Here is a 26,941-nt window from a genome sequence, read left to right on the forward strand (position 1 = left end):
CCCGTCGGGCGGCCAGGGCTTCCCAGAAGACCCCACCCCCACCCCGCCATCGCGCCTGCGCGCTCCTCCCCGCTCTTTTTCGGAGTCCCGGAGAGGGGCCTGCTGGCTGATTGTGGCCTGAAGCTGGGAGGTGGTGGCCCTCGCTGTGGGTTGTGTGGCAGGTAGAACAATAAGAATCATCCAACTCAATATAGTCCGTACGTGCCAGGAACTGTTCTAAGCGTTTTGGCTCTGTCGATTGATTTAAAACCCACGAACAGGCTGGAATCCAGACGCAGGAGGTCATTTTGTCTAAGATCACGCAGCTTCGCTGAGAAGTAGAGTCCAAACAAGACTGTCCCAGAGTTCTTTTAATCACGTTACCTTTAAAATGGTGAAATGCATGCTTAGCCAAGGAAAAAGGATCTGGCCTTCTGTCCTGGCACCTCCTTTATTGAATACCTTTCTGCTAGTCATGCTGGCCCCGATGATCTCTGAATGCTGACAACCACCCAGCTATGGTTAACCCGCGTTCATCGACTCAGCGTTTATGTGCTGGGACCCAGTAAGTGCGCGATAACCCTTAAGTGAGCATAGTAAGCGCTCATTTATCTCAATGAATCCTTGTAACCCCGCCAAGAAGTTGCTTCTCCCAGTGTGTAGAGGATGAAATTGTGGCCCTGAGATGCTAGAAAATGGTGGAGACTGGACCTTAACCGGTGTTTCTGACTGTGGGGTCTTTAAGGGGTTCCTATGTGGGGTTTTTTTGGTCCCTAGAAGGGCATCAGGGGTTTGGGCACTCTGTATACACCTGAAAATCACTTCCAGTAGACACGAGTTGTCCAACTGTTGTGGCCACATGGAGTAAACTTATCACCACCCCCCCCCCCCCCCCGCAGAAACGTGCCTGCGTGTGCGTGGATGCACGCGGACTGCAAGGTCCGTGAAGGCGGTGACTGGATCTCCCTTGGTCACAGTTAGATCCCCAGCACCTGGACCACAAGTCTGGACATAAAGTAAGCATTCAGTAAATATGTGTTAAAAATCCATAAACTCTGTGCCAGGCCCTTTGCCAAGCACAGAGGACAACTTGTTTTGTTTTGTTTTGTTTTGAGAGAGGAAGAGAGCAGGAGTAGGAGAGGGGCAGAGAGAGAGGGAGAGAGGGAGAATCCCAAGCAGGCTCCACACTCAGCGAGGAGCCCGATGCAGAGCTTGACCCCACGACCCTGAGATCATGACCTGAGCCAAAATCAAGAGTTGGATGCTCAACCGAGCCACCCAGGCGCCCCAACGAGGACTTGTTACAAAGGAAATGTAAGAGGAAAGTACTTAAAGGCACATAGGACCTGGAGGGTGGTGAAGAGGGGCTTCATGTCAGCTCCAGACTTTGGGATGTGGGGAGTTGGGGAGTAAAACCTCCAGGAGGGCAAGGTCTGGATATGTGGCTAATGCTCTATTCCCAGGGTTTAGACCAGGCATGGCATACGGTAGGTGCTTAGTAAATACTTGCTGAGTAGAATGTGGGGTCTAATTCTGCTTCTGAACAATGTTTTCTTCAGGCTTCTGTCTCACGTGGTAACCTCTAAACTACATTCACTTAATATCTGTTGAGTGAATAATGGAAGTTACAGGTTTGAAAGGAAAGAATTGTCCTGTTTAATGGTTTCCACCTCTAGGGGCAAATTTGAATCAGCTGTGGAATTTTCAGGAAAAAACAAAAACCCCCAGAAGAGTGGAGAACTTCAACCAAATCCCAGTCTATTGTGTTGTGACCCAAGCCTGTGTACTTTTACTGATTTTCAGCACAGCCAGGGTTGAGACTCTCTGTTTAGGTCACTGACGGCAGAAACAGATTCAGGCACCACTTACCTTCAGCCTGTGCCCACAGCAGACATCAGCAATCGATCTCAGCTCTCAGGAATCTTAGAACTGAGTTCTAGGCAGCCATCACCAGTCCACTGGAGCTGTGGGAGGAGCTGAAGGGGACAGGAGCAGGGCAGGGTGTCATCGTCCACACTCTCTTGACACCATGAACCTGAACCTTTCTTGAACTTCTTCTAGGCTGTCGTCTGGAGCACCTCTTTGAGGGTGGGTCTCCGCCTGGGTCTCCCGGGCAGGCCCGCCTCTGCATCCTGTCTCCTGACCCCCCACTCACTCCCTGACATCCCATGGTATGGTGACTCTGTGTGTCATGAGCCTCCTCCAGCTTTGTGTCCCCCTCCCCCCTCACCGCCCCCCAGCCAGGAGGGCCCAGCCCCGTGCCTGGGGCAGTGCAAGCACATCAGACCGCTCACCAACACACATGCCTACGTCGTGGGGTGTGGACGAGGCAGGTGGTTCTGACCAAGCTTTCCGAGGCCACTCCTGTGGTTCCTTCCGATACCCACTTGGTCGTCCTCGTGCCCTGCCCACCTGAGTCGTCTCCTCCCTTTTCTTGTGAGCTCAGTGGGCCCCAACACATGCCACCGGGGCTTTCAACCCTCCTTTCAGGGCAACATGGACACGAGGGGAGGCTGAGAGGTTCGGTGGGCCTCTGCCACCCTTACTGCTGCTCTCGTTGCCTTCCATCCCTCCAGCCAGATGAGGCTGACGCGGCCACCCACTGTCCCAGGGGAGGACACCGAGGCCCACAGAACCCGGAGAACGTTGGATCGAGGCAGGTGCGCCCAGAATGCCAAGCCTGCGGCTCCTCCCTGAGCCCAGGATCCCGGTCACACTCACCCTCTTCTTCCCCACAGAGCGTGTGCCCAGAGCCCAGGGTGGGGACCAGGCGGGAAGGGAGACAGGACACCAGCCCCGGAGACACAACGGGGCAGCAGAGGTGCGGAGGAAGAGAGACTCATGCGAAGTGTTCTTTTTTATTTTTCTTTCTCAGGCCAGCTGCAGCTTCCGACCACAAAACCTCAAAGCACTAGGGAAGGAGCAGATGTCAGGGTGGGCGCGGGGACGGCCCTCTGAGCTCCAGGGCCTGCGGTCTATCCTGAGAGGTCAGGGCTGCAGGACGCCGTGGGGGTTCCCGGCACCGGAGGGGAAGGAGCCCGCCCCCACGGGGAGAGCAAATCTCAGCGGCTACGTGTGCTCAGGGCTCGGCTGGAGGACAGGTGGGAGAGACTGAAGCCAGTCTTGCGACTCAGCTGGTCAGGAGGCGGGGGACCAGATGCTGACCCCCCACCCCTGGCGGCACCCACAGCAAACAGGTCTGTGTCAGAGATTCTGTGTTTGGGGTAGAGAAGGGCACCTCGGGGGGGGGGGGGGATTAAATAAACGGGCAGGAGGCGAGGGGGTGCAGTGAGAACAGAGGGGGACTGTCCGGCCGGCAGGCCCAGCCTCGGGGGCCCCGCGGCAGTGCTGAGCCCGCAACGCGGCTTGGGGAGACTCCTCTGCGGGAAGGGAGGGGAGGTCTCGCAGCCAAGGTCTCGGCCCCACGTCTCTGGGCTCACGCGCTGGAGGGGCGCGGGGGTAGAGAAGACGGGGCAGGAGGACGGGTGCCAGGGGGCTGGGGGTGCTTAGCGCAGGTCTTCCTCGTCACCCTGGATCGTCTTCTTGATGCGAAGCAGCATGGTGGTGAGCCACTGGTCCAGCCGGGAGATGGAGTCGTACTCCTTCACCTGCGACACAGCGGGGGAGGTGGCAGAGGGCGCAGCCGGCCCTGACGCCCTCCTTGTCCCCAGTCCCAGATTCTCTGGGTGTGTCCCGGCCAGCCTCTCTGAGGAGGAGCGAGGGGAGGGGGGTTCCCTCTAAGGCTGCCTTCGGGAAAAGAAAAGATTTTTGCGGCATAGAACGGTCCAGCTTCCTTGTTTTCTGGGTGGGAAATAGGCCTGGCTGCGTGAGGGCGGCCTGTTCCGAACGCCACGGGGATGGGGGCCTGTCGCCCTGCCGTGGCCCTGCTTCTCCCTTCTCCGTGGCTGATCCTCCTCGTGTCCCACCCACCGCCTGGGGCAGGATGGACCGGAGGGACTCTGGTCTCTGTCATCGGTAGCAGTGTAGGATTCCTGAAGGGCCCCCAGGAAACGTGATTGACAGATGGGAGTCCAGACGACTGGATCAGGACCCGACCTGGGCCCAACAGAGTTCCAGAATGTTCAGAACAGAGTATGGAAAGGAAGAAACACCTCTGTGGGGTGGTTCTGTCACGGAGGTTGGTGCTGGAAGAGGGAGCCCTTCCACGACTCGTCCCCCTCCCTCCCTGCTCCTCCCAGCTGCTCACCTGGGGCACCGAGTGCTGCAAAGACCTTGGCCTTCAGGGGCAGACACACACGGGGCTGCATCCCAGCTCTGCCCCCAAGGGGCCGAGGAGGAGTCCCCGCACCTCACTGCCATCATCTCTAACGTGGGGAGAACACCTCCCTGTACCTCTGGGGCTCCTTGGGAGAATTCTGGGGTGACTGGACAAAGGAATTCACAGCCGGGGACAGGGCCGGGGCCAGAGAAAGGGTGGGTGGGATTCCCAGGAGAGAGTGTCTGAGGAGGGCGGGCCCCGCCACGGCCACTCACCGCTTCAGTGTAGCTGTCAATGTTCTGCTCCTCGTGGGCATCTAACAATTTCTGTAAGAAAATGGCAGGCAGACGGGTCAGGGGCCAAGGCCGGCCGCGCGCCTGACCTGGATTAGATCCACCCGTTAGATCCACGCCTGACCCGGCGGTGCAGGTCAGGGGGCTCCCGTGCCGGGAGGAAGGGGTAGTTTCCCGTCCTGCCCTGTGCGTGTGCATGCAGGCATGTGCGTGCGTGCGATCACGCGGCCTCCCAGCTCTGCCGTCTCCGCCACCACCCGAGCCTTACTTTTCCCAGCTAGAAAACGGAGGCCCACACGGCACAGGAGGGAAAACAAAACAAAGACGGACACCCTTAGGAACCACCGCACAGATCTCGGCAGTTACGGTGGCTGGAGCCCGCGGCTGCCCCCCCCCAGCCCACCCGGCACTCACTTTCATTAGCGTGCACTCCCGGGAGCCAGAGAACGCAGGGAACAGCTCCTCATACTTCTGGACGGCGAGCTAAACGTCACAAGGGTGGCAAGAGGGGACAAGCTCATGAAGAGGGGCCATCGGAGCCACCGGCCTGGCAGCCAAGGGGACCTGGAGACACCTGGCCCCCGAGTCCTTCTCTGTGCCCCTCCCCCAGCGTCACCTGGCTCCGTGCCTGGCGGCACCTCCGTGGGGCTGTGCCGGGCCAAGCGTGGCCGCAGTGACAGCTTGTGGGGAGGAAGCGGGAAGGGTTTCCCAGGCCGGTGCCCAGGGCAGGGGGCAAACACCAACTGCCTCGCAGGAGTACCTCCTATGTGCCAGGGCTGGTGCTGGGCACTTCTCAGTTAACCACCATGAGGCCCCGGGGAGGGTCACGTGATGGGGACCCCCGTTTTGAAAGCGGGGAAACGCCATGATCTGCTCGGGGCACAGGGGACGTGGGGGCGGGGACGTGGACTGGCCCGACAGCAAAGCCCGAGCTCTCACCCACAGCGGGAGCGGGGGCTGGCGGCCGTGCTCAGACACACCCCGAGGCTGAGGGCGGGGTGGCCGGAGACCCCAGGAAATGCCGAACCCGGACCCCGAGGACTCCAGCTCCTCCTCCGGCTAGGCCATCCCCCGCCCCCTCAGCCAGCACTGGCTCCGCTCTTGCCGAGAAGCCCTGAAAATGGGTGGTGTGGGCACGCGAGCTACAGTATAAATCATGACTCTGGGAGTCAGAAAGATCTGGAATCCAGCCCTGTGGCCTTGAATAAGGGGCTCTGGCCTCACCATCCTCAGCTGTAGAACGGGGTAACAGTGGTGCCGACCTCAAGGGACGCAGTAAGGACCCAAAACGTGCTCTCACGGAAGAAAAAGCCTGGCACCAAGTGAGCCAGGGGCCGGGCGCGTGACAACAGGAACAGAAACACGTCAGGGAGAACGAGCGTGTCCTGCCCACAGCTGACTGCAGGCACCGGACGTGAGGGAGGGGCTCACCCCTTGCCGAGAGGGGCCTTGGCCTAATGACAGACCCAGGGCTCCGGGGTGGCCACTGGGAGGAGGGGGAGGCCCTGGGTGGGCCCACGGGGCCGCGCTCACCTTGGCATTGAGCATGTCGATGCAGAAGTGGCAGAGGGCCGCCTTGAAGAAGTAGTCCTTGGCGCTGTACTTGAGGAGGGGGCTGTCCATGGCATTGGTTCCCACCTGTGCGCATGTGCAGGTGGCACCGTAAGCTCGGGGCTGGCAGCCGTGGGAGGGGGGGGGGCGGGGGACTGGGGTCAGTGCGTCTGTATCCAGGCTGAAGCCCGGTTAACCTGAGACACTAAGGGCAGGGAGGCCGAGGACCAGCCCAGAGAAGTCAGCCAATGGTGTGCGGGCGGCCACAGAGCAGTGTGTCACAGGGGGGTGGGCTGCCACAGGGCTGAAGCCAGGTGTCCGTGGCCCCCCCCCCCGCCGAGGCAGCCAAGATGACGGGGAGGCGGTGGCCCCACTGTCAGGCCTGAGGGAGGCAGACACACTGGTGGGCAGAGGGGTGGCAGGAGGCGGGAACTTGAGAGCCGGCGCCCGCCCGCCCCCCTCCCCTCCGAGGCCAGCTGCCTGCCTTTCTCTTGGCCGCGCTGAACCTACCGGGACAGCCTAGCCGCCCTGCCCGCCCCGCCCAGCCCAGGGGAGCCTGCACACCCGTGGGTCGCTCCCTTCCCGTCCCCCCCACCATGCCTCCTGGGGGCTGCTCAGCCACCTCCGGCCACCCCAGGCCTCCACGATTCTTCCCGTTCCCTGGGCCTCCCAGGAAGCCCTCCGTGAGACGCGCACAGGGGAGAGGGCAGAGAGGAGAGGGCGGCGACGCCGCGAGGAGTGGTGGGTGGAGAGTTTTGCCAGGGAGGACAGGATGAGCTCGGGGAGGGGGGAGGTAACGGAGGGAGCACCGTGCAGGGACGACGGGCCACACCTGTCCCCACCTGCTCATAGATGTCAATGGCCTTCTGATACTGCTCCAGCTGAGCCGCGTAACCAGCCACCTTCAGCAGACACTTGTTGGCTGAGCTGTGTGGGGCGGGGACAGAGGCAGAAGTCGGTGGCGGTGGCAGTGGGGGGGGGAGGAGCTTCCAGGGGGCTGGGGAGGGCGGGGGGAGCCCGCTGCCCGGTACCTGTTGGACTCCTCCCCTTTGTAGTAGTCTGCAGACTGCTCGTAGTGGGCGATGGCCTGGGGAGACACGGGGAAGCGATGCAACCTTTGTCCGCCACGGGCCCGGCCCTGCCTGGGGCGCAGCAGGAGCCCCTGCCTGACCCGTGCTCGGCCAACGCCCCATGCCCCCTTCCGGGCACCCAGGCACCGGAGGCCTCCCCCAGCGGACACGAGTCCCGGCCCAAGGGGCCCGGCTGCCGCAGCGCTCCCCCGGCAGCCAGGCAGGGCCTCCCGACTCCCCCTCACCTTCTCGATGTCCACCAGCTCTGTCTCGTAGATCTCAGCGATGGAGATGTGGTGCTTGGCCGCGATCGTGAATCGGCCCTGGGTGGGATGTGGGCAGGGGCCATCTGTGACGAGGGACGTCCCCAGCACCCCAGCCCAGCCCTTCCTCGCCCCTCTAGGCCCCCGGAGCCGGGGATTTCCTGGCCCTCAGCCACCGGTGAGGTGTGCACGAGAAGGCACCGAGGGGCCCTAAACAGGAGGCTCCAGGGAGAGGCCTGGTCTCTGTGCTGGCCCGATGCGGTGACCCTGGGCAAGCCCCCCACACGCAGCCTCTGTGTCCACAGGGGCACAGGTGGGTGGGGCACAGGTGGGCGGGGCAACACCAGAGATAATGTGGGTGCACAGGTACCTGGCAGAGGCCCCGGCCTGAGGAAGCGCTGGACAGGGGGCCCAGATTAGGGGAACGACCAGCCCACAGTCACCCAGTAAAAGCCCTGCAGAAAGTGGGTCCGAGCATCCACACTGCACGGGAATTTCTTGGCCTCCCATTCCCCCCGTGTGGCCGTGGAGACGGCCCCCTCACAGGCCAACAACCCCCAGCTTCCCCTGCAGACAGGCACGGCTCTCCCCAGGGACGGCCCTAGCTTCCAGAGGAGCTAAGCACAGGCTACCAGCTTCTACCTGGGGCGGGGGGCAGAGGGGCCCGCAGAACTGGGCTCCCGGCCGGCCGCTTGGCACACGGGGCTGGTCTACGGACACCCGCTTGCCAAGGGACATCGGGAAAGGGCAGAGCCCCGGGCTCGGCGAGGCCTAGTTTTGGGTCTCAGCAACTGCTGTTCGCAGGCACGTGTCCCTGGGCAAGTCACGTTGCCTGTCTGGGCCCCCCATCCCCGTCAAATGGGGTAACACTTTCCACCTCACGGGGCCGTTGCAGGGGAGGATTGACCCACTCAGCGGAGGGAATCTGGCAGCCGCTGTCGCCGCTCTCACTACAACACTCCAGTATGGTACTGGACCCGGTAGGAGGCAGGACCCGGTTCCGGCCTGGGGAAGGGGTCCGGCGAGACAGAGGCAGAGTGTGGAGCGGCAAAACGCAGAGCGGATGGGAGCCGGAGCCTGGTTTTGGTCTCTGGTCCTGGCTCCCTGGTGGAGCTGCCTCTGGGCCTCATCCGTCGTGGGGATGCTCCCCGGGGACAGGGCAGGGGCTGAGCCAGCTCTGGGCCCCGCCTCCCCTCTGGCCTGCTAATCAAATGCGGTGCAGGAGGGGAAGGACCAGCAAGGGGAAAGGCCCCCGATAGCTGTAACTCCTGCAGATGTAACTTCCCCTGTGCTGTGGCGGGAGCCAGGCCGGGGCAGGTGACCCCCCCCCCTACAACCTGCTCCTAGTGCTGGCGCCAGGGAGGGCAGGCTGGAGCAACGTGGTAGAGCAGGGGGGACGGGACAGGCAGTGGCCCTTACCATGTCCGTGTAGATCTCGATCGCTCTCATCAAACAGTTGATGGCCTCTGCGGAGAGAAAAAGGGAAGCAGGGAGAAACGAGAAAGAGAAGTTATTTCAGCAGAAGCCAGAAGGAGGAGGAGAAAGCAGGGCAGGTGCTCCGCTGTGCCCTCGTGGCCGTGGCCGTGGCAGGAGGGGAGGTGAAGGGACACCTGAGCCCCAAGTAAGGCTCTCAGACTAACGTACCGCGCCGCGGACTGCTACCTGCTGAGGGCTGTCCTCTCCCTCAGGCCGCCACACTGCCACCACCTTCCCAGCAGCCCCAGGGACCGGACACGGTCAGGCTGACAGCCAGGCTCCCATGGGTGTTTTGAGCCAGGCCCGCTGAGGCCCTGCCCTCCAGGACAAGGGGTCCTGGCCAGGGACGGCCAAGCCTGACACCCGAGGGACGCCCAGGTTCCACCCGGACTCTGGTACCCCGTCACGCGGGACCCCGAGGCCCCTCTGGCTGGAATCCCCGTCATTTTCTCAGCATTCAGCACAGCCCTCTGTTCTCCCCGCCCGCCTTCACCCGCCGCGTGCCAGCTCCCCACACCACAGGTGTCCCCCACGAAGCAAACACCAGGGTGGCCCGTGAGAGAGAGAATTCGGCTACCTTTGTTGCTCCACCTGTTCCAAGACCTTAAATTCGGCTATTGCTTTTTTTTTTCCTCTTTTGACACGTTATTTGGAGAAGAGAGAGCGGCATGAGTGGGAGGCACTTTCTAGCAGACAGAGATGAGCTCTCGGGCTGGATCTCTTTTAATGCATCTCAGAAGAAAGGGTGCTGGGGGAGGTGCGGGGGGAAGGAAGAGAGCCCGGACAGACACGGGATGTGGGCTCCGTGCTGGGGTGGGCCTGGAAGGGCCCCTGCCATCCAGGGTACCCACAAGGCTCCTGGTCCACCCCCAAGGTCCCCCACGGTGAGCCGGGCCCGCTGGGCTGAGGGGCCACACAGGAGCCAAGCCTGGCCTGCGCTCAGGGCCCTAAAGGTCTCATGACCCAGGGAGACAGGTGAGCAGAGGCTCTTAGCCTCAGACTGTGGCTGGGCCTTCAGGGAGTCCACAAGCTCCCCGTCCCCTAAGTTTACAGGCAAAAAGTGGGTGTCTGTCAGCCCTACTCTGGGGGAAGGAGTGTCTGCAGGTTTGATCCAATTCTGAAAGGCCTCTGGGGACGCCGGAAGGATTCAGAGAACCATTCTGGTCAAGGATGGGAAGCAGCTGAAAGCTCAAGGCGCGAGAGAAGAAAAGGAACCAAAAAGGAAGCAGAGGAAGAGAAAAGGGAGAGAACGCAGAGGGAAAGGGAGAAAAAATACAGCTGGAAATAGTCTCACTTTAACACAGGTGCATATTTCGAAACAGAGCGTTTCTGGATCTGACGAGCCAGCACCGGGCCGCGACACAATGATGAAAATAAGGACGACAAGGAGCCGGCTCCGCACCTCCCACCCCTGCTTCATCCTCCACCCCAGGGGGTGCCGGTGGCTCCCCCTTCTGGAACACCAGGGAGCCCAGCCTGGCACCTGGCCCAGGGGGCAAAGGTTGCTCCCGGTGAGAGACGAGCAGCCCAGGAGGGGGACCGGAGGCCCCCAGCTGTCCCCACGGGCCTGCTGGCACCAGGCCCGAGTGCTGTCGCCAAGGCTCGGTCCCTGCAGTGGCAGCGGGGGCAGAAGGCTCACCCCCAGGCGGCAACACGGACTCACGGGGTTAAGTCCCCTTCACGCCTGCTCCGGCTCAGGAGCAGCTGTCCCTGAAAGCAGCGGGCTGCCCGCTGACGCCCCGGGGAGAGCGCCGGCAGGCAGGACACCGACAAACTAGATACAACCAGCTTATCTCCGGTCACCAGGACCCCACCGATGAGCGGCCGGCGCACCCCTGGACGGGAGCCAGCCCGGGACGGGGGTGGGGGGTGCCGTGGCCCAGAGGGGAAGGCCGGGCTGAGGCATACTGGGAGTCATGCGGCCCGGGGCCCCGGGCCCACCTCGTCCGGCTCATGCGGCCCCGCCGTCCGGCTGCACTTGCCCGTATCAGGCCTGGGACTCAGCCCGTCCCAGTGAAACAGGGGCAGACCGCAGAATCCCACGGGGAAGTGGAATGGGTTAAAAAGAGACGCTACCACGTCTAACCACGCAGTAGGCACCCCCGGGCCTGGCCATCAGGTGGCTATAGGAAATCGGGGAGCCGCTGACAGCTATGGGCATCACTTCCCCGCACCCCCAGCCACCAAGGGGGTGGGCAGGCTGCCCCCGGCCCGCACTCTGGGCAGACTCGCAGAGGGAGAGGGCGGTGTCAGGCACCGAATCCTTTTCTTCCCCCCTGGCTGGCTCTGGCAGGCCTCCTGAGCGGCCCCAGCCGCCTCTCCGGGGGAGGGCCCTCCGGGACTCCCGTAGGAGGTGCTGACACAGGACACAGGCCTTCGAGGCAGGCGCGGTGGCCAGCAAGGCCCCAGGGAGCTGGCCACCTGCTCGGGGAAACCTGGCAGGGTTCCAAGTGGGCCCTCCAGCTCTGTTTCACGAGGCGCAGTGCCAAGAGGAGGCGGCTGGGGGAGGCCGGGCCTCTGTCTGATGGGAGCCAAGGGCCACCCCTTCCTAGATACTTATCACACACCAGGTACCGCACCGGGCAGGTCCGTGCGTTCTTTCACACTCGGTCTCTGCTTCACCAGGCCAGGAAACAGACGCCTAGAGGATTAAGTGAGTGCCCAAAGCCACAGGGGCACAGGCTCCGTTCAGACTAGGGAGACCACACTCAGCCACGCACTCTGTGAGCCACTGCGGGGGCGGACGACAGCGAGGCAGCGGTGCTGGGACTCGGCCCCAACGCCCCTCCCTGATTAGCACCAAGAACCTGGCACTCCAGCCGAGGAACTCAGTCCTGGCTCTGCCCAAATCAGGGTCCCCTCCTCACCGTTGCCCCTCTTGTTCCCTCTTGTTGAAAGGTCCTTCCCACCCCATATCCACCCCCTCCCCGCCTCAGCTCCCAGGGCAGCAAACCATGTCTGCTGATCCCTGGAGAAACCAAAGTGGCCTCTGGGCTCCACGACGGCCATGTCGGCTGCTTTCCCACTGGGGCAGGGACGCCTCGGCCACCCTCTGCACTTACTAAGGCCAGGCATGGGGGCCACAGCCCCCGGCCCAGAACCTAGCACCCAACGCACCCCCTGCCGTGCTGAGCCTCAGCTGAAAAAGCTCAGATCGAAAGCCAGGTGACGAAGGACGCGGCGTCGGGTGGGGGCCCGTCCAAGGGAAGGGCTGAGGTTTGTTTAAAGAGCAAACAGCGCTGTGCACGTGTCACAGAGCCTGGCGCTCAACTCCTGCCCAAGAAACGAGTCCTTCCAGTCACCCAGGGGCAGCAGGTGAAGGCCCCAGAAGCTAAGGCAGCTTCTCCAGGTAGACCGGTTTCCCAGGGGGCAGAGGGAAGGCTGAGGTGGGGAGTTCCCGGGGGGATGCGGGCGGGGAACGGACACAGACGTCCCTGGGTCGTCGTCACACTGTCCACGCGGCCTGCGGTGGCCCACCCCATCACAAGGCCTCTGCTCTGGTTCTGGCCAGGCCTGAGCCCACCACATGACCCCCCAGGCCAACACCTGTGACATGCCCAGCTACGGAGCAGTGACCGGTCAAGCCTGGGGACACAGAAAAGCCACTTGGTCTACACTGATCAAATCCCCGACTGGGAACTAAATATCCCCGGGTACAGGTAACGGATCCGCCAACAATTCCCCAGCGCTCGGGTGTGGCCCGCGCTCACCTATCCGTGCAAACACCTCTCTGACTCTCTTGGGAAGGACAGGTCTTTACTCCAAGGTGCGGCATCTCCTTTTCTTTCTTTCCTTTTCCTTGAAACATTCACACGTTCCCTATTCTCTTCTGAGAGCATAGCGACAACGAGGGGTCACTTGAAGAAAACGTCTTCACGCTTGCTAAAATGAAAAAGTTAGCCACCTGTGTCTGGCACCAGGATGAAAAAAATGAACTAAAATTCCAGCTCCACAAAACCCCAGAGCCTGGTCCCCGCTGGGCTGTGGGACAAACGGTCTTCTCACCATGAGTCAGTCCCAAACCGGGCTCCTATCCCCAAACACTCCCGCATTTTAAGTAACTTGTTCTCTGGCAACCGCATCTCGGGCTCCGTTCTGATGCCCCCCCAGCGTGTTGGGAAGCCAGGTCGGGATGATTTCCGCTCCTTTTTCGGCATCAACTCCTACCTGGCCGGTCTTAGAACCCCTCCCACCCCCTTCTGCATGTTAATTCTGACAACAGAACAGATTTTCCTCTCTCCTTGGCACGCGGCGGGTCTGCAATGTAACTCCCACTCCCAAATGCTCCCGGCTTCGGGAGGGAAGCGATCGGCTGCGCACACCGAGCAGCAGGGGGAGGCGGAGGCTTGGAGCGGGATGCAAATGCCAACCGGAAGGGAGCCAATTCTGAGGTTCAAGCCCAAGCGTCTGCCTGCCAGCCTCCTGCCAGCCTCCGGCGTGTGTTGGCCCCTGGAAAAAACCGGAGCCTCGCGGACACCCGAGGGCTTCTCCCGGGAGCGCTCGGCTGGTGTGCGGGCGGCCGGGCCCAGCGTCGCACGGAGGCTCACCTTGGGGGTCAGCTTTCTTGAACGCGTTGCCGGCGTCCACGAAGCAGGTGGCCGCGTCGTGTTTGCTCTGGAGCTGCAGGTGCAGCTGGGCGGCCTGGCAGAAAGCGTTTCCGGCAGCTGGAACAGAAAAGAGTGAGCTCAGCCTTAGCGGGGCTCCACTTATCAGACGCCGCTCAGACACTGCCCTGGGGAGGCGGCTCTCTCTCGAGAATGCAGAGGCGCCCCCGGGGGGGGTGGGGGGGGAGACAGACCTGGGTTGAGCTGAGGTGGAGGCCTCGACTTCGGGCCTCCTGACCCCGGGGCCAAGGCTCCGGAAAGTCCGTGAGGTGGACTTGGAGGAAGAGGGAGGCTCCTGAGCCCTGGGCGTGCGAAGAGAGGGCCAGGCCGAGGCCAGCTAAAATCCCACAGCCCTGATCCCAGCCTTTGCCGAAATTTCCAGGGCCACCATTTCTAAAAATCCAAGGAGAAGGCAGGCAGGGCCGAGAGCTATGAAGGATATACAAACCATCGCCAACTAAGCCCAGCAGTGGCCCCATGGGATAGCAGGAACTCGGGGACAAGTGCCCATGGGCAGAGGGTAGCAGTGACCACACGGGAAGCCCAGTCTGTCCCGTCCTTAGTTGCACCAGTTGGAAGCCATTCTGGTCACACGTCTGTCTCCCAAATCGCCTTGTGGCGTGCAGGAGACCACGGGATCTGTCCTCCTCCAGGGCTGGAGAATGGGGGTGCGGCTGTGCTAACCAGGGAGCTCCAACCCCCACCTTCAGCTCAGCCAGCCTCCGCCTGACCCCATGCTTCCCTTCATCCTCCTCCAGCAGGATCCGAATCACAGAATTCCTGAGCCGGAAGGGGACCAGAGGGCCTGACTCCATCCCACAACTTCAGAGCAGCAGGAGAGACAAAGCAGCCCAGGTTCTCAGTAGGCAGGATTTATCATTTTGCAGGGCTTGAGTGCAAAATGTCCAGGAGAGTAGCATCATTGGAGAAAAATGAAAAACAGCCCAAGGCTTTTATTTGAACGGCTAGAGGAATAGGGCGGGAGTAACACATTTGAGGGGCAAAGTAACATCTATGTGACTGAAAAATAAATATCCTGGGGTGCCTGGGTGGTTCAGTCGGTTCAATGTCCAACTTCGGCTCAGGTCACGATCTCACAGGTTCATGGGATCGAGCCCTGGGTCAGGCTCTGTGCTGGCAGTGCGGAACCTACTTGGGAATCTCTCTCTCCCTCTCCCTCTCTCTCCCTGCCCCTCCCTGATTCCGGCTTTCTCTCTTTCTCAAAATAAACAAACTCTAAGACAAATATTTCCTTCTCTGATGGCACCTGATCAGTTCGGGAGCATAAAATTATCCCTGGCACGTGGCTTTACGCACGACGTATTTTGTGAAAGTTCAGGAAGAACGCTTGCCATTTCCAGGAAACCAAAAGCATCCTCAGAAAGCGAGGAGGATCCGTCCCGCCCGGGGCCCTCCCCACTGCTTCCAGGGGTCCGTTTCAGGTTTCGTCTCCTTCTGGTCAGCAAGTTCCTCCTTGGGTCCCAAACCTGAACCTGTCTTCACTCAATTTCCTTCACCCCGTCTTGCTGACGCTCCAAGCTGGAGCCCTCTGGCAGCTCCCAACCAGACTTTCCGCCTTTCTGGCCTCTAGGGGCCCCTCCCTGCCTGCCAGCCTCTCTTCGGGGGAGCCAGCCACGCTCCAGCCTCGCCAGGAGTCTGACCACAACCTCATGGCCGAAGCCAGAGCGGCCACGACTCCGATCACCCTCCACCCACCAAGCGGAGGCGCACGACCTGGGACGCTCTCTTCTGGGCGGATGCCCTCCTCCAGCATTAAGCGACCTGACATCGTCAAGCTGCGTCCTCCCCTAGTCAGAGCGAGAACACAGAGAGGGCCGTGGGGGGCACCTCCTCGCTGCTCCTGAAGTTTGCTAATCTGCTGCCCAGAGTCCTCTGTGAGCTTTCCCTCCACTCCGAGGTGGGAGGCAGTGCAGCTAGCAGGAAGGACACACGCGGCACTCCCGGCCACCATGTCTCCGGGAGTCCACACAATGGCCCCGTGGGGGTCGGGACCACCGTCCCTGTGGTCCTACTGAGGAGGAATCACATTCGGAGACATCGAGTAAATTCCCCAGGGGCGCACGGCCAGTCTGCAACCCAGACCTAGGTCACACTGGCTTCAAAGGTCACAGAGCCAGCGTGGGGGCAGGTGAAGTGCTCCGCTCCGGAGTCGGAGCTCTGCCTTCCGAATTCTCACTCCGTCACTTGTTAGGCGTGGGGCTGGGCGAAGCCTCCGTTTCCAGCCACGGGAACACGGACGGTACTGACCCTCACGGGGCTGCTGTGCCGATTCATTCGATCACAGAACGCACGCCTGGCGCTTAGGAGCGCTCTCCATAAACGGTTAACAATTACTGTTAACTGAACCCCTGGGATGGACCCCTGAGCCTAGAATTCAGGCACTGAAGAAAGCACTAGGGAACAGCTTCCGGGGAAAGCTGACCTGTCCTGAGGTTAAGGAGAAACCCCTCAAAGAGCAATTTGGATCCGCTAATCTGTCTACCCTTAGCCTTAGAGACCTCTCTCCAAGGTCTTGTGACCCAAGTAAAATAACCCAGTGGGCTCAAAAGGAGCCAATGGCAGGCCGATGGGCTTCTGAGGCCAAAGATGGCTTAGAAAGGTGGCGGGGTTGGGGCGGGGGGTGGTGCTGCGAGGCTAACCCCTGGGTCAGGCCTTCGGGACTGGAAGCGGAGGGAAAACCGGAGACTCGACCACGAAGGAGTTGTAGCAAAGATCACATACCGCTCCAGTTTTTGGCCATTTTGAACATGTTTGCTGCTCGGGTGTAGATCTCACAGGCTTCCTCTATTTTGGATGAGCCTCTGGGGAAAGAAGGGGCAAGATGAGACAAACCCGTCTGGTGTTGAAGAGCAAGCAAGCATCCCGCCCTGGGGCCAGTGCAGACACGCCTCCACCCCCATCACTTCCCCGAGAAGCCCGCTGCAGCCCAGGCCTCCTCTGGGGGCTCAGGGGAGACCGCGTCCGTGGCCTCCACTCCCTGGAACAGAGACACGCTCACTGCCGGGGCCCTCCCGGGGGAGGCGTGGGCCACCCTCACTCGGGGAGGGGGGCCTTCCAACCTCCCCGTGAGCCCTGCCTCTGACAGTCTCTTCCACTTCCGCTCAGTGACCACAGGTTCCCAGGCTCTCTGCAAATCCTTACCCCCACCCCACCTCTGCCAAGAGACTGCAAAGCATTCTGGGGGAGGAGCCCAGCTCTGGATGCCTTGGCCATTTCCCAATGCCTTAATCCCAAGGCTCGCACGCTGCGGTTCTTCAGTGTAGACCTCTTGACCCTGCACGTGTGTCATTACTACTGCAGGACTGAGCAGATGTACACAAAAAACTAGCCACAGCATTCTTCTCGAAGGTGGGGTCTACGGGAACCCTACAGAAGGTGGGGGGCCAGGCGTGGCAGACAGGTTTAATCACCACGCGTGCACGCCTCCCTGGTACTGTCTGAATTCTTTATCATCTGCATACTTTACCTATTAAAACGTACAGGGAAGAATGCAAACACACAAAGTACTTCTCTTTTTAAATGCCAAGATTTACATTTGGTTCTGTGGCCCAGCAATGAATTACATTTCTGCCAATTTATCCCAAGAAACTAAATCAGAAAAGTTGTAAGGATGTTCAGTACAGAATTATTTAAAATGGCAAAACCACCTTCAAAGAACTTATTGTGTAAGAGTAGGGGCCTGAGGGGCACCTGGATGGCTCAGTAGGTTGAGAATCCGCCTTCAGCTCAGGTCACGATCTCATGGTTCACGAGTTCGAGCCCTGCGTCGGGCTCTGTGCTGACAGCTCGGAGGCTGGAGCCTGCTTCAGATTCTATGTCTCCCTCTCTCTCTGCCCCTCCCCTCCTTGTGCTCTGTCTCTCTCTCTCCCTCAAAAATAAATAAAAACATTAAAAAAAAAAAAAAGAGTAGAGGCCAGAGACATACAAAGGAGTACATTGAGGGGGAAAAAAAGAGCGCTCTGTTTGGGCAGTTTCACCCTGACTTCCTGATCTCCCACGCAGGCGGTGCATATGAAGCTCTTCCTGAACTGGGGGACCCTTCATTAGAACCTCGTCTGAGTCCCCACCACGTTTCTGTCCTTCCACCTCCAATACTGCAACCAGGCTCAGCCCACGAGGTCAAGCTCCCACCGCCCACATCAGCAGTAGAAAAAAATCCTACACGCTCAGTTCTACCAAATGGATTTCAGATTCTCTCTTCACTGACATCAACCGGTATTTTGTCTTGAAGAACAGAAGACGGGTATTTTCCAGCAACAAAGCCACACAGATCATTTTCCCTGTTGCCCCTCTCCCGCGTCCGCTGGCCCTGGAAACTCGCTGGCCCCAGCTGTGGCTGCTGGGGGGGCCCCCCGTGGAATTTGGGGGCACGCCTTCATTCTGCGCCGCTAAGGCAGTAGGTCCTTTCCTTCCGGGTCACCGGAGCTGAGCTGGTCACGGTTTGGTAATGAAACCGGAGCCTCCCAGCCACCCTCCCCTGAAGATTTCCCTCAGGGCTGGGTGCGGCCTGGAATCGGGCTTTTCAAACAATGGTCCTAGGTGATTCAGAAAGATCAGGTGAGTTCGGGAGGGGAAAAAGCTGACCTGGACCCATCGCTTTAGGTGACCTAGGTGGCCTGTTCCGAGTCAGGCTGTGTCAGCTGGTAGACACCCCTGGTCAGGCTAGCCAGGGCTGGAATCCAGGGCCCGGGATTCCACATCACACAGGTAAGGTTCTTCTTTAGATGAAAAGTCTCTGCCCGCCGGGGCTGTGCCGATGCCGGTCCCCTACCCTCCGCTGCTCCACAGGAAGCGCCCCGAGGACTGCCCTCCCACACTCACTCTGCACGGTTCCGCGGTCTTCCCTGGCCAACCTCACCCCAGCTGGCCCAACACACCTTGGGCTTGGGGCCCCTGCTCGGAGTGACTTCTTTAGAACCCACTCTGGGCCTTGGAGAGGCGAAGAACCTTCCCGGGCATAGGGTCCTTTGAGGCCTAGCTACAAAATCCTCTGGGGGACCTTCTCGGGAATATTCTCTTACTGAAAGGGGACGGACGTGTTCACCGACCGAAACCCTAGGTCTCCCCGTCCCATGGATCCCCTGGCTCATCCTTCCCTTCTTTGTGGCAACAATTAGTTTCTATCCAGATTCAGACGTGCTCTGAAAAAAAACCTCGGGCTCCCGGATAAGCAGAAATGGCCCGACCCACCGAGAGGCCCAGAGCCGGGTGATCAACAATGAACGGTCGGCCCCAGCTGGTTTGTTTCAGCTCAGCGGGACAGAGTGAACACAGAACACAAAGCCTGTCAGCTGCCGGCCTGAAATTCTGTGATTCCACGCCAGGCCGGCTCCGGGTCAACCATTCTAGCCGCGGACTGGGAAAGCCAGAGGGATTAAGGTCTGCTCAGGCCTGCCTCCTCCCGGTAACCTGGGGCCTGCGATGACAGGGGGAACCCCTGGAGTCCCATCCCCCTCCGTTCAGAAATGGAAATGGAGCTCTCACAGGGGGGCAAGTGACTTGCCCAGGGTCACCGGCAGGCCCTGAAGGAGGAGCCATTGGCATAGCTGCTTATTCACCTGGGGAACAAACACGAGCCATTTGTTCCACTCACTCCGTGCCAGGCGCTGCAGATGACAGCAGTAAACAAAGGAGGAGGACCTGGCCCTCAGCAAACAGGAAGTCAGCGAGGCAACATGAGGAGTAAGCAAGCGCGAGAGGGACTGGGGGAGGAGGGGGTTCCCTGGCCAGGCACATCAGGGCAAGCCACTGGGAGGACGTGAGATTTCAGCTCGGTCCTCGAAGGTGACTAAGGAGCCACCCACGGAAAGAGGGAAGAGCATTCCGGACAGCGATCACACAGCACGTGCAAAGGCCCCAGGACAGGAACAAGCTCGGCCAGGTCAAGGAACAGCAGTGGGCCAGGATGGCTGCGGCGCAGGGAGCGGTAGGAAATGAGGCCGAACAGGCAGGTAGGGGATCCCCGTGCTGGAGGCCGGGAGAAAGGTCTGGGCCCTGTTCTAACGCAACAGGGAGGTTTGTGGCAGAGAGAGTGACCAGGAGGAAGCAGCCCCCAGCTCCAGCGCTCTAGCAAGCTGTCTCCCGGCAGGGAAACCTGCGGTTTACTCCAGGGCCTCTCGCTGAGGTCAGGTGGGCTCAGCTCCCTCATGGGAGCCTGGCAAACTCTCGGCCGGAAGAGCCCAGGCCTTCTCCCGTGCCTCCTGCAGGACATCCAGAAAAGCTAGTTGGGCAGGCCTCTCCTGAAGAGCCCAGCGGCAGCACAGGCGACAGCTGACTGTCCCTCCCCCACCGACCTCCCCCAAGCTGCCTCTGCTTCGCTCTCCCCATCGGGCGGCTCGGCTCCCAGCCACGAGCCACGCCACGAGCCACGCCGGGAATAGAGGGAACTGGTTTGGACCGGCCTGGTGGAGGGCTGTCTATAATTACCCACTCGGCTCTGCTCTCTGCCCCCTCCCCAGGCAGAGGAAGCAGTCTCCGGGCTCCCAGGCGCAGCCACCAACCTCCAGCGACTGCCATATGGAGAGGGGAGCACCGTGCCAGCAACGCACAGAAGGCCCGGTGGGCCGCGGGCCAGGGGGGGTCCGCGGGACAGAGCCTCCGGGCTCCTTCCTCTGTCCCCTGGGCACTTCCTGCCTCCCAGCATCGGGCCACCCGCCCCACCTGCGCTTTGCTCCGAGCCTCACGAGGCAGGGCAGGTGGATCCCCTTCTAGGTCCTCCTCACTCCCCGCAGTGCCACAGCCACTGGCCCTCCGTCGGCGCCGCAGTTTCCCAGATCCTCCGTTGTCCCGAGTGGGGACGAATGGACCCCAAAGGCCCGTCCCCACCCTGACCTTCTCTGCCGTTCTATGTATCTTCTCTACGTTACTATGATGACCCAAAGCACCCTGCCTGAAGCAGCGCCGAGTTCCTCACAGTAAGGCTTTGGGTATTTTACTCTTGCTTCACTGAGGAGGGAGCTGAGGCTCGGACAGGTCAAGGGGCTTGCCCAAGCTCTCGCTGCCAGATGGTGGCAGGGACCAGAAACAGGACTCGGGTCCTGGAGATCCGGTCCTGCCTTGCTTCTCACTCACTCAGGAGATCTGGGAGGCTTCCTTCCCCGTATCTTCTGGAAAATAAGGAAGGGGGGTGGGAGGGGGCAGCTGGGTGAGTCGGCGGGTTGAGCGTCCAACTGAGGCTCGGGTCATGATCTCGCGGTTCGTGAGTTCGAGCCCCACGTCGGGCTCGCCGCTGTCAGCACGGAGCTGGCTTCGGCTCCTCTGTCCCCTGCTCTCTGCCCCTCCCCCTCTCGCTCTCTCAAAAATAAACATAAAAAAAAAAGAGAGAGAGAGAAGGTGGACAAGGTCCCTGCCTGCTCTTGCTTCTCCGCCAGATTGAACAGCCAACGCCGCCGTGCGGATTTCCCTCACCCACAAGCAGACTCTGCTCTCTGCTGCAGCCACGCCGAGCTGCCGCTGGGCAAGGGAGGGAGTCGTTAAACCAGCCAGCCCCCCACGAAGCCCCCCGTCAGTGCCGCAGGCAGAAGGAACACTGGAAAACAGGGCCAGAGCTGCGGGATCCCTGGGCAGCTCCTCCCATGCCACCTGCAAAGCTGAGCCGCTCACTGCTTCCCCCGCTCTGCGGGCACCACCTCCTCCGGGCGGAGTGCGTCTGAGCTCCTGGGGGCAGAGCCCCCCCCCCCCCCCCCCCCCCCCCCCGGCCAACACAGGCCCCAGGAACGACAAAAGAATAAAGTGTCACACACACTAACTGCCCGGTTCCGACACCATCGCAGGACACTCTTGTGACATGCCCGTAACAGACGGAGAGCAGAAACAGAATGGACCCGGGGGTCAAGAGACCCAGGCTGAAATCAGTTTCGGGCACTTTTCATAACTGTGGGACCTTGGGCTAGCGATCCCAGAGCCTCAGTCTGTTGACCTGTAAAATGGAGGCAACGAAACCGAACCGGGAAGAGCCTCTGCGGGGAGGAGGGACGACGCGTGCTCAGGACCTGGCACAGAGGCCAGAACAGAGCAGGTGCTCAAACGGCTGCTATTACAAGGAGGAGGAGAAATCCAGTCCGAGGGCTGCCGGCCACCTGGCAACGGGAATTCTAGAGTCACCTGGGGTGCTGGAAAAGCCGGGGGCCGTGATGAGGCCTGGACTCAGAAGCGGACTCCTGGCTCAAGAGCCCCGGTTCCCTCTGTGTCTGGGGGGAAGACTCCGGACCTGGCGGGGCTGCTGGAAGCGCACGGGCACCTGGGAGAGCGCCCACCACACAGCAGGTGCTCAGCTGGGCGCTTATCAGGCTGGCAGGGAGAGCACGTTCTAGAAACGCTTACCTAGCTCCAATCTCGGTGTGGGTTTCACCTCCCCCGCGACCCCCAGGTTAGCCGGGGGGCACCACCTTCTGGTTTCCACAGAGCCCAGAGCCTCTGACCCGCCCCACTCCTTCCTACGTCCTGCTGAAGGTGCGTATTTACGGCCACTGCTTTCCTGTGAGCTCACAGGCAGGGGCCGACGTGGCCTGGCAGGTCCCCCTCTGGTTCTCGGACCGACGCCCCTCTGCGCCCCAACATGACTTCGCTGTAGCCCCAGAACCAAACGTGTTTCCTTTTCTTAAAAAATGTTTCTCAAAGGGCTTTGTCTCTCAGCCGTCCCGTCCCACCCAGGAACACTGGAAGTTCTGCACGAAAGCAGCAGTCCCCTCCGTCAATAAAGGCAGAACCCCAGGGGTGCAGCCGAACAATGGCCGGGTAGCCCTGAAACCTCGCATCCCCTTGGGAAAGACTTGTGCTCTGGGTCTGGGCAAGGGACACCGAGTTTTCAGCTGTGGATCCTGACAGCTGGCAGGGCTCCTGGGGGTGGCTGATGCCTACAGGCGGTTTTAAACGGGAACTGATAACATTTAATCCGTAGAAATGCACTCTTTGTATACCAAACCCCCTGACATCTGTACGTTTCCAGCGCTTCTAGCTCAACTTCCAATAAGATACTTAATAATAGTAAGTACTCAAAACACTTACAGAGATCAGGCTCATTGCTTCACATGCAACCCTATGAGGTAGGTATCGCTGTGGTTTTCATTTCACAGACGCTAAAACTTCCTACCAATGGTAGTATCCAAGTGGAAAAAAGTTTTTCTCTTGGATTTTGGTCAGCAGGGGATGGGGGGCAAGGGAGGAGGCGTCAGGGCCAAGGAAAAGCCCCAGGGAACGGAGCCACCATTTGGAAGTTGCACAGTTCCAAACAGGGCACAGCAGGGAAGTTTCTGGATCCATCTGAAGCCCTGGGGCAGGAAGAGGGAAAAAGTGTATCTACCCCTTCCCCGATCCTTTTCCGCAATTTGTGCTTTGCTCAGGAAATCTCCATCTTTTTGCTTCCAGAGTAGAAGTTTGGGCTGCCCCCCCATTCCCTACAGCTCCCCTCCCCAGGTCTATGTGCACTGGCTGGGCTGAGGGGGGGAGGAAAGAGCCAGAGGAAGATATACAAGGAGTTCTGATCTACTAACTGGCTGGTACTGCCTCCCTCTCGGGCTGCTGGTGCACAGAAGCCCTCTAGCGTCTGGGAGCCCAGAAACAGTGAAGAACAAAGAAAGCCCTCACGTCTAAGGATGTGAGGTTGTCTCAGATCCCAGGTGGGGGCTATCCTACTTGGCCCGTTGACACGAGCAGAGACCTCTCAATTTGGAATGCCGTCACTCCTGATGGTTCTAAAAGGGGAGAGAAACGCATGAGGGATGGGCTGAGCCCCAACACTCCCTTCTCCGGTCCCTGAAGCCACTGGGGGGCCTTGAGAAAAGGCAGCTGTGAAATGCTGAACACACGGAAGCCTGGCTCCAGAGGGGCGGGGGGGGCCAGGAGAGAGGGCTGACCTCTTGCCATGCTCCCAGCTCCTAGGCCCCGTCCGTGCCTCTGCCTTCGCCTTGCCCACTCCTCTCTCAGCACCGTCTCAACTGCTCTTGGCGCTCGAAGGGTCCGGGATGCATTCATTAAACAGCGGGAGAAAACTGCCATGTGGGGCAGGGAGGAAGGAGGAGTTCTGGGCTGGGAGTTCCCTAACTTAGAAATTCCTCTTAAGTTGGCCCCCATCTTTCTTAAGGGTAGCGTCCAGAAACGGGCACCAGCCTCGGGGAGAAACCAGCGTGGCAGCAAGATAGTTTTGGGATCAAACAGACCAGGTCTCCTACTTACCGGGGAACCGGACAAAGTAATCTGTCCAGCCCCCCAGGGATGTTGTGAGGGTTCAACGCAAGGACGCAGGTGAAGTGCCCGGCCCAGGTCTGACTCAGAATCCGAGTACTTAATAATAAATATTACCTGGTGTCCTTACCGTCCCTGCCTGCACTCCCCGACCCAACTTCTCCCCCACACCAGCTGCGGCGGTCCTTTCTAAAAGGCAAATGGGAACCGTCCAAGATCGGCCCCGTTATGGACTGCGTCCCCCCGCAAATTTCATGGGCCGAGATCCTAACCTCCAAGATGATGACATGAGGAGATGGGAGCTTTTGGGGGATGATTTGGTCACCTCCCAAAGGGGGAAGTGCCTTTAGGAAAGAGACTCCAACACGCTAGGTCACCCCCTTCCACAACGTGAGGACGTGGTGACGGGGTGGCTGTCTACAAGGCAGCAGGCCTCCACCGGACATCGTATCTGCCAACATCCTGATCTTGGACTTCAAAACTCTTAAGAGTTTAATTTCTGTTCGCAAGCCACCCGTTCTAGGCTATTTTGTTATAGCGGCTCACACGGACTAAGACAGGCCCCCGGAAAGTCCTCGATGCTCTCCAGCACCTCAAGTCCAGGTTCTTTTTCTGGTTCATGCAGCTTTCTCTCAAGCGCCCTTCAGACGTCCCAGACTTGGGCGCCCCATCACTCCCAGGATCACCTTGGGCCTGACCCTCTCACCATCACCCGGAGCTCCTGCAAATCCGCTGCTGCGCGCCTTGGAGAAAGGTCAAGCCCTCGGGCAGGTGTCCTCAGTCCCGGGCCCACTATGCCCGTCAGGTATCCTCCGAATACGTTCTCTAGAGCTCCAAAAGACTTCTTGACCCGGCTGCTCTCCCAAACCGATCCCCTTCAAGGCCTCAGGCCATGTTCCCTCTGCCCAGGTTCGCTCCGGCCTCTTGGCCCATCTTCAGCCTGGGTCCTCTTACCGCCTCAAGACGGTGTTGCCCGTTTGGCTGTCCTCAGCCTACGGCCCTCCCACCATCTCAGGAGGTCTCTCCTCAAACCGAGCTCCCACAGCCCGGGCCCCCTGGCCCTTGGCCGGTGTCCCCTCTACTACTTTAGACCGTGGCTCCTCCTCCCGGAATCCCCTCCGTTCTCTAGGCTCGGGCCCTGCGACTCTACTCCGCCGCTTCGGGCCATGACTCCTTCGTCCTCTCAGCGTAGGTCCCCGCCGACCCCTCGGCGCGGTTCTTACCCAAACAGGCCCGAGAAGAAAGACTGCGAGTTCTTCACTTTGCGCTCCGCCTCGGCCAGCAGCGCCATCGCCTCCGCTTCTTTCCCGGAGTTGTCCATGGTGGCCGCAACCGTACTGAGCAAACGGCCGGACCCGGGCCCACGGGGTACTCAGCCGAGGCCCGGCCGCGGTAGTCAGGTCGGGGGGAAGCTTAGCGGGCGGCGTTGACGTCGCACCGGCGCGCGCCGCCTGCTGCCCGGCACCATGTGATCTGCGCCGGCCAACCAGCGGTCTGGTAGCGAGGTGCGCCCCTGCCGGCCACGCCCCCGCCGGCCGCCGCACACCGCCCCGTGACTCACCGTCTCCAATCGGCGAGCCGCCGCTTCAACGCTTGCGCAAACAGCCGCGTAGGACACCCCACTCTTCCTGGTGCGCCCTACGATATCCCACGTGCCTCGCATAAGCCAATCGTGGTCCCCGCCGTCAAAGACCCGCCCCGAAGTGCCCCCCCTCTGGCTCCTGCTCCACCAATCAGCAGCATCCTCCGTCTCGGCCGGTACCTCCCCGCGGAACTTGCGCCCCAGTCAGCTGACCACCGACCCTCACGTGACAGCTCCGGATCCAGGCCGCAAGATACGCCCCGCCCCTGTACGGGTTTGACAGGTCTCTTGCGCACCTCCTAGGCCCCGCCTCCGCGCCTTATCTCGCGTGGTGCTTCACTGGGAGACGCGTAAGCGGTGATGCATCCGCACTAGCTTTTTTTTTTTTTGCGCCCTCTGCCGACGGATACTGAAACTGGTTTGGGAAGGCAGTAAAGTACTTAGACGGGGAAACAAAACTAAGCAAGGGCTGTCTCTGGTTTAAAAAAAAAAAAAAAAAAAGCTGTAGCAAGCGTATCACAAATTCAGACACCCAGAGCCCAGATCGTTGTTTTTAATCCCATTGTCCAGTAAAAGGAACCAGGGCTCCTTGATAAATGGCTGCTGTGAGGCTTGGGCAGGAAATTACACAGGATGAGCCTGGAGCATCTCGTAGTGCCAAAAGGGAAATTTCGTGTGTCATACACACACACAAATGGTAGGGTATGTCAAAGAGACAAAGGAGCCAGCTGGAAGAGCTGCCCGTGGCCAAAGCTGGAACAATTCCAGCGATACAACGAACTAGGAAGAGATTATAATCCAATGTATAAAATATCCTCGAGCCCACGTTGGTTTAAGTGAACGGTCGAACAAATAAAATGGGGAGAACAGACAAATATTTCATGCAGAAGAGCTCCAAATAATTTATGTAGATACTCCTTCCTCGAGAAGGTGAAGCGAAACTCCTCACTCCTTAGGGGACTGTTCGCAGTGATTTCCCTCCAGAGTGCAGTGTGGGAAAGGAATGGGGAGACCAAGTTTCCAGTGGAGAAACCTGCATTGTCAGCCAGGTGCTTGAGGTGAACACCTACGGTGGTGAGTCACGGTGACATAGTGTACTTTCAGTAATGAGAAGCCGGTGGCACTTCACCTCTGTGGTCTCTCTCCCCATCTCTCCCCATCAGACAAATCCCAGTTGAGGCACATTCTTGGAAATACTTGACCAGGGTTTTCAACACTGCCAAGTCACTAAGAACAAGGAAAGTCGAGAAACTGTCTCAGCCAGAGGAGCCTACGGAGACATGACTATTAAATGTAATGTGGTATCCTGGGTGGGATCCTGAAGCAGAAGATGAATATTAGGTAAGAACTAAGGAAAGGTGAATAAAAGTATGGACCTTAGTTCATAACAATGTGTCAATATTGGTTCGGTAATTGTAACAAATGTGCCACAGTCATCTAGGTCATCTAGTAATAGGGGGAACTGCCTATGAGGCATATGGGAATTTTCTGTATCATTTTCAGTCTTTCTGAAAATCTAAAATCCACTCTACTAAGATTCTTTTTAAAAAAAATCTAAGTTCTTGGGGGAGCCTGGGGGGCTCAGTTGGCTAAGCATCTGACTTTAAATTTAAAGTTTTTTATTTACTTATTTTTGAGACAGAGACAGCATGAGTGGGGGAGGGGCAGCTAGAGAATCCCAAGCAGGCTCCCCGCTGCCAG

The 26,941-nt window shown here is 59.8% G+C and overlaps 1 protein-coding gene and 1 long non-coding RNA gene across 6 annotated transcripts; one reads left to right on the top strand and one right to left on the bottom strand.

Annotated features, from left to right (window-relative positions):
- The first annotated feature begins 84 nt into the window (after positions 1–84).
- LOC109253162 (uncharacterized) lies at positions 85–2,684 on the top strand. 4 transcript variants are annotated; one of them, XR_008423275.1, is made up of 4 exons: positions 85–161; positions 453–544; positions 879–995; positions 1,099–1,498. It is a non-coding gene; the product is annotated as an uncharacterized LOC109253162 (long non-coding RNA). The 4 variants fall into 4 exon arrangements; XR_008423276.1 differs by adding an exon at positions 2,041–2,684 and having other exon boundaries at positions 91–544; positions 1,099–1,293; XR_008423277.1 differs by adding an exon at positions 2,556–2,674 and having other exon boundaries at positions 91–544; positions 1,099–1,293.
- Positions 2,685–2,818: 134 nt separating this feature from the next.
- NAPA (NSF attachment protein alpha) lies at positions 2,819–25,128 on the bottom strand. Of its 2 annotated transcripts, none has more exons than XM_019425862.2 (11): positions 24,882–25,128; positions 16,198–16,277; positions 13,399–13,515; positions 8,795–8,841; positions 7,358–7,435; positions 7,074–7,129; positions 6,885–6,969; positions 6,025–6,129; positions 4,906–4,974; positions 4,474–4,524; positions 2,819–3,587 (listed from the first exon to the last, which is right to left on the bottom strand). In XM_019425862.2, the coding sequence occupies exons 1-11, from the start codon at positions 24,977–24,979 to the stop codon at positions 3,486–3,488; spliced, it is 888 nt and encodes a 295-aa protein (XP_019281407.1). In that variant the 5' UTR covers positions 24,980–25,128; the 3' UTR covers positions 2,819–3,485. The 2 variants fall into 2 exon arrangements, with proteins under 2 accessions (XP_019281407.1, XP_053761519.1); XM_053905544.1 differs by lacking the exon at positions 24,882–25,128 and adding an exon at positions 19,035–19,659.
- Between the last annotated feature and the right edge of the window lie 1,813 nt (positions 25,129–26,941).

Source organism: Panthera pardus, unplaced genomic scaffold (genome assembly GCF_024362965.1).
Source record: "Panthera pardus isolate Hobbes unplaced genomic scaffold, ASM2436296v1 HiC_scaffold_18, whole genome shotgun sequence".
In the NCBI taxonomy this organism is placed as follows: Eukaryota; Metazoa; Chordata; class Mammalia; order Carnivora; family Felidae; genus Panthera; species Panthera pardus.